At 35.5% G+C, this 5582-nt stretch overlaps 1 protein-coding gene across 1 annotated transcript; it reads left to right on the top strand.

Annotated features, from left to right (window-relative positions):
- The first annotated feature begins 611 nt into the window (after positions 1–611).
- Positions 612–2429, top strand: LOC126891505 (uncharacterized). The gene is made up of 3 exons (XM_050660681.1): positions 612–1156; positions 1310–1969; positions 2333–2429. The coding sequence occupies exons 1-3, from the start codon at positions 612–614 to the stop codon at positions 2427–2429; spliced, it is 1302 nt and encodes a 433-aa protein (XP_050516638.1).
- The last annotated feature ends 3153 nt before the right edge of the window (positions 2430–5582 follow it).

The following is a 5582-nucleotide window of genomic DNA, read 5'->3' as shown; positions in this document are numbered from 1 at the left end:
GTAATTCATCCCACCATAGTCTTTTACATTTTAAAAGTTCTGAAAGTGCCACTCACGGCGCTACTTCTGTTGCTGCCGCTCCGACTACTACTTCTTCTGATGCTCAGGTTAATACTGGAACATTGAGCTCACACGCTGCATCATTAGGTAGTGTTGCCTCAAAAAACTCGAGCGTTTTGTTAGCTACTGCTGTGGTAGACCTTATGGATGGTTGTGGATTGTATCAACCTGTTCGAGCTTTAATTGATGGGGGCAGCATGACCTCTTTTGTATCTCAGTCTTGTATTCGTCAGTTAGGTATTAGACACTCTTCTGCTACCTTATCGGTACAAGGTATTGGTGCTATAAAAAGTACAGTGGTTGGTCGAGTTGATCTTCAGATAAAACCTGTGGATAGAGTGGATCCTATTTTTAATTGTGAGGCGTTTGTGTTGCCAAAAATTTGTGAGGACCTACCCGTTGTTGGTTTGGATATTGAGCATTGGTTTTATATTGCTAATTTAAAGTTGGCAGATCCTCGGTTTCATCTATCTGGTAAGGTGGACTTATTGCTTGGAGCTGATATCTTTTCTCAGTTATGATTAGAAGGTAAAGTTCAAACTCATAGAGGTATGCCTGATGCTCTTAATACCGTTTTTGGCTATGTCCTTATGGGTCCCTGTAGTTCGGTTCCTATGACATCTGCCACCTCGTTGTTTTGTCACGTGGATCAAATGGTTTCGTTGGAGGAGTCTGTAAAGCAGTTTTGGAGTTTAGAAACTGTTCCTGAAGTAGAATGTTCAGCTCCTGAAGATATTCTTTGTGAGAAAAATTTTGTTGAGAATGTTTGTCGAGACGGCTCTGGTCGTTATACCGTTGCTCTACCTTTCAGGGAATTATCTCCTGTTTTTCCAGGAATGTTTGAGTTAGCTGTAAATCGTTTTCTTTCCTTAGAAAAAAGGCTTTTGAAAAATCCTAGTGTTTATCAGGAATATTGTACCTTTATGAAAGATTATTTGGATTTGCATCATATGGAGCTTGTGTCAGAAACTTCTCGTCCATTATCTTGTTACTATATTTCTCACCATGCTTTATTAAAACCTGATAGTTTGACTACCAATTTGCGAGTTGTATTTAACGCTTCTGCTCGAATTGGAAATCAGAATTCTCTTAATCAGTGCTTGTTTACTGGAAAGAAACTACAAGATATTTTAACTATTTTATTGGGTTTTCGGCTTCATAAATATGTCTTATCCACGGATATTAAGCAGATGTATAGGCAGATACGAGTTGATAAAAGTCATTGTGATTATCAGAGGATTGTTTTTAGATTCTCTCCTGATCAAGAGTTACAGGAATTTCGGTTATTAACCGTTACTTATGGTGTATCATCAGCTCCTTTTCTTGCTTTAAGGACTTTGTTGCAGCTGAGTGAAGATGAAGGTAGAGAGTTTCCCCTTGCCGCTGAAGTTTTGCGTATGAGTACTTATGTTGACGATATAGTGTGTGGTGGTGATACCTTAGAAATTGCGCTAGATTTTCGGAATGAGTTGATATCCTTGTTATCTCGAGGTCAGTTTGAATTGCGTAAGTGGTCGAGCAATGATATGCGATTATTAGAAGGTCTACCGGAGTCGCATATTGGTAAGAAATCTATTTCCTTTGATGATAATAGTTGTTCGTCACCTCTAAAAATCCTTGGACTTGTATGGAATGCACAGTTGGATTGTTTTTCTTTTGAAGTGACAGCTCTGGACAAATCTTGTACTAAGAGAAGTATGTTGTCTGAATTGGCCCGAGTGTTTGATCCTGTGGGGTTTCTAGCTCCCATGACTTTGTTCACGAAGCACCTTATCCAACGTTTATGGTTGTCCGGAATCGACTGGGATGACTCTCCTCCAGACTCAATTTGTAAAGTTTGGAACCAGTATAAGGAACAACTGTTATCCCTTGCACAGCTTGAAATACCTAGGTGCATGCTCGTGTCCAGGTATATTTGTTGTGAGGTCCATGGGTTTTGTGACAGTAGTGAAAAGGGTTATGCAGCTGTTATTTATTTGCGTTTTGTTCTACCAGATGGTCAGGTTTGTGTCTTTTTTGTTTGCGCGAAGTCAAAAGTGGCTCCCATAAGAACTGTAAGCATTCCACGTTTGGAGCTGTCCGCTGCAGTTCTACTATCTAAACTCATGCAGTTTGTAGTCAGAGTATTAGATCCTAAACTTAAAATCGAAAAATTGGTAGCTTGGTCCGATTCTCAGGTAGTTCTAAGTTGGATAAAATCCTCTCCTCATCGTAGGAAAACTTTTGTTTCTAACCGGGTTTCATATATACAGGAACGCCTTTCTCCTAATAGTTGGTTTTATGTTCCTTCTGCTCAGAATCCCGCTGATTTGGCTTCCAGAGTTGTTTTACCTGCTCTAATGTTGGAGCAAAACATTTGGAGCAGTTAACAAACGTAAACGTTGGAGCAGTTAACAAAAATGAAAAAATAAAAGTTATGAAGAATAAAAACAAACTAAGGAAATCAAAGCCGGAGATATACATCAATAACGATCTAACGCAAGAAGAGATGAAAATACAACAAGAAATACGGAAAATTGCAAAATTTCAAAAATAAAACGGTAAGAACACTAGAGTAGGTTATCAAAAACTAAGTATTGACGGGACTATATGGAAATGGAACAAAGAGAAGAATGAACTGGAAAGGGCAAACCAAGACACGCCAAAAAACTGATAAAACAACAAATATCGGATACAACACAAAAAACGGACACGAAAATGGCAAAGGAAAAGGATCTGAACAGATTAGATAAAATAAAACACACGAACAGAAAAAAATATAATAAAAAAACGAAAAAATGTGATCAAATAAAAATAAGTACGTGGAACATCAGAACAATGCTTGAACCAGGAAAAATGCAGGAGATCGTCTCAGAACTAGAAAGATACCAAATTAATATTGCAGTGATTCAAGAAATTAGATGAGCAGGTCAAGGAGAAATAAATAATAAAAACTACACACTACAGTACTCGGGACATGAAAAACAAGGTCAATATGGACTTGCTTTCATAATTATGGGAAAAATAAAAAATAACATGCAATTTAAACCAATAAATGAACGTATGGCTTATCTGAGAATTGACGCCAAACCATTTAATATATCAATCATAAACGATTATGCCCCAACTGAAAGTACTGCTGCGGAGGAAAAAGACAAATTGTATGAGGAACTCGAACGAGAAATAGAGAATTTACCTAGAGAAGACACAATACTGGTAATGGGAGATTTTAATGCCCAAATAGGTAAGGAAGACTACATTAACCAAGTAGCAGGTAAGCACACAATACACGAAAAAACTAATGACAATGGTCAACGATTATGTAACCTAGCAGCTAGTACCAATATGATTATCGTTAGTACAAAATTCGAACATCCTAAATATCATAAAGTAACGTGGATTTCCCTAGACCAAAAAACATTGTCACAAATAGACCATATACTGATTACAAGAAGGAAGCAAACATCGGTAACAGACGTGAGAACCTACAGAGGTGCACATGCAGACACAGACCATTTTATGGTAACTGCAAAGGTAAGACAAAAAGTCAAAAAAACTCTAAAAAACACGACAACCAAAAATAAATGGCACGTAGAAAAACTGAATGCTCCAGACATAAGGATTAAGTATGCTGACGACATGAACAAAAAACTGAAGGAACAATCTAAACCTTCAAAGGATATAGAAACAGACTGAAGAAATATAAAAAATGTATAAATGAAACAGCGGATGTACACATCGGGATAAAAAGAAACAAAAAAAGACAAGAATGGTATAACGAAGAATGCCATAACATGCTAAAAAAGAAGGTAGAAATGAGACAAATGTGGATAAGAACAAATAGACAGGATTATAGGGAAGAATACAATAGAATAAGACATGAATACAAGAAAAAAATAAGGAAAATTAGATGTGACTGGTTGGATGATAAGATAAAAGAAATAGAAAAAGAAAGTAAGAACAGAAACACAAAAGAATTCTATAAGAAAATTAGTGAGCAGAACAAAACTTTTAAAGGAAAGATAAAAGGCATAAAATATAAAAATGGAAAAGTATCAGAAAACGATGAAGAGTATAAAGAAATTTGGACTAACTATTTTAAAGAATTATTAACAGAACAAGAAGATCAAGACCTAAATGAAAACATAGAAGAAGAGACAGTGATGTTAGGAAACCAGCTAGAAATACCAACAAAAGAGGAAGTTGAGGAAATTATTAATAGCAGCCGTAATGGTAAAGCCTCAGGATCGGACTGTATCAATATGGAGCTTATAAAATATGGCGGTGAAGAATTAAAAGATAAATTATACAATTTAATAAAAGACATATGGAACGAAGAAAAAATGCCGGAAGAATGGTGCAAAGGACAAATTATCACGATTCATAAAAAAGGAGATTAACAGATGTGCAATAACTACAGAGGACTGACGCTATTAAACACAGTATATAAAATCATGTCCGCCTTAATACAACGAAGACTGACCGAAGCTACCACGAATATCATAGGACACTATCAATGCGGATTTGTTAAGGGAAAGTCTACAACAGATGCCATACATACGGTTAAACAATTTATGGAAAAAGCACATGGATATAAAATAGAAATTGAACTGCTTTTTATAGATTTTCAACAAGCATTTGATACAATAAAAAGATCAAAATTAATGGTAGCTCTGAAAGAAATGGGAATACAAAATAAATTAAGAAGATTAATACAAATGACAATGAGTAGAACTGTAGTTAGCATAAAAACTCAAGTAGGCGACACAGAAGAATTTGTCATCAATAAAGGCGTGAGACAAGGAGATTCATTATCAGCAACTCTGTTTAATCTTGCCCTAGAATACATCGTCAGGAAGATCAACAAAGGCACCCTCCGAACGAGAGAAGGACAAATAATAGCATACGCTGATGATATTGTTCTAATAACAAAAAATAGAAAAACAATGGAACGAATGTTAAACGAATTGGTAACAGAAGGAAAAGTAATGGGATTAAAAATAAACCAAGAAAAAACCAAAACAATAAGATTTGACAAAAACTTTGAAAAGAGAATGGTTAGAGTAGGAGAATACACTTTTGAAGAAGTCGAAAAATTTAAATACTTTAGAATATTAATAACAAACAATGGAGAAAGAGAAACCGAAATCAAAGAAAGGATTATTACAGCAAATAAGAGCTTCCATGCAAATAAAAAATTACTTAAAAATAAGCTATTGAGTAAGAAATCAAAGATGAAAGTATACAAAACAATAATTCGACCGACGATGATGTATGCAGCAGAAACTCTTAGCATGACAAAAAAACAAGAGGAAAACCTTAGAATACAAGAAAGAAAAATACTAAGAGCAATACTCGGACCAATAAAAATAAGTGACAATGAATTTAGACAAAGAACGAATCTTGAGCTACTGGATGAAATTAAGGAAGATATAGTGTGTAAAATAAAACAGCAAAGAGCAAAATGGCTAGGACACATATGGAGATCCGGATCAACTACGACGATATTCTCAATATTGGAATGGACACCAGCTGGCAAGAGA

The sequence above is a fragment of the Diabrotica virgifera genome, chromosome 9 (assembly GCF_917563875.1).
Source record: "Diabrotica virgifera virgifera chromosome 9, PGI_DIABVI_V3a".
In the NCBI taxonomy this organism is placed as follows: Eukaryota; Metazoa; Arthropoda; class Insecta; order Coleoptera; family Chrysomelidae; genus Diabrotica; species Diabrotica virgifera.
This window is presented reverse-complemented; position numbering and strand designations above follow the sequence as displayed.

What these genes read in the sequence shown, in the direction of transcription:
- LOC126891505 (XM_050660681.1), top strand. Translation starts at nt 612, where the DNA reads ATGCCTGATGCTCTTAATACCGTTTTTGGCTATGTCCTTATGGGTCCC. An exon ending in AATCAGAATTCTCTTAATCA is followed by an intron (nt 1,157 to 1,309) that starts GTGCTTGTTTAC and finishes GATTGTTTTTAG; the next exon opens with ATTCTCTCCTGATCAAGAGT. An exon ending in AGGTGCATGCTCGTGTCCAG is followed by an intron (nt 1,970 to 2,332) that starts GTATATTTGTTG and finishes TTCTCCTAATAG; the next exon opens with TTGGTTTTATGTTCCTTCTG.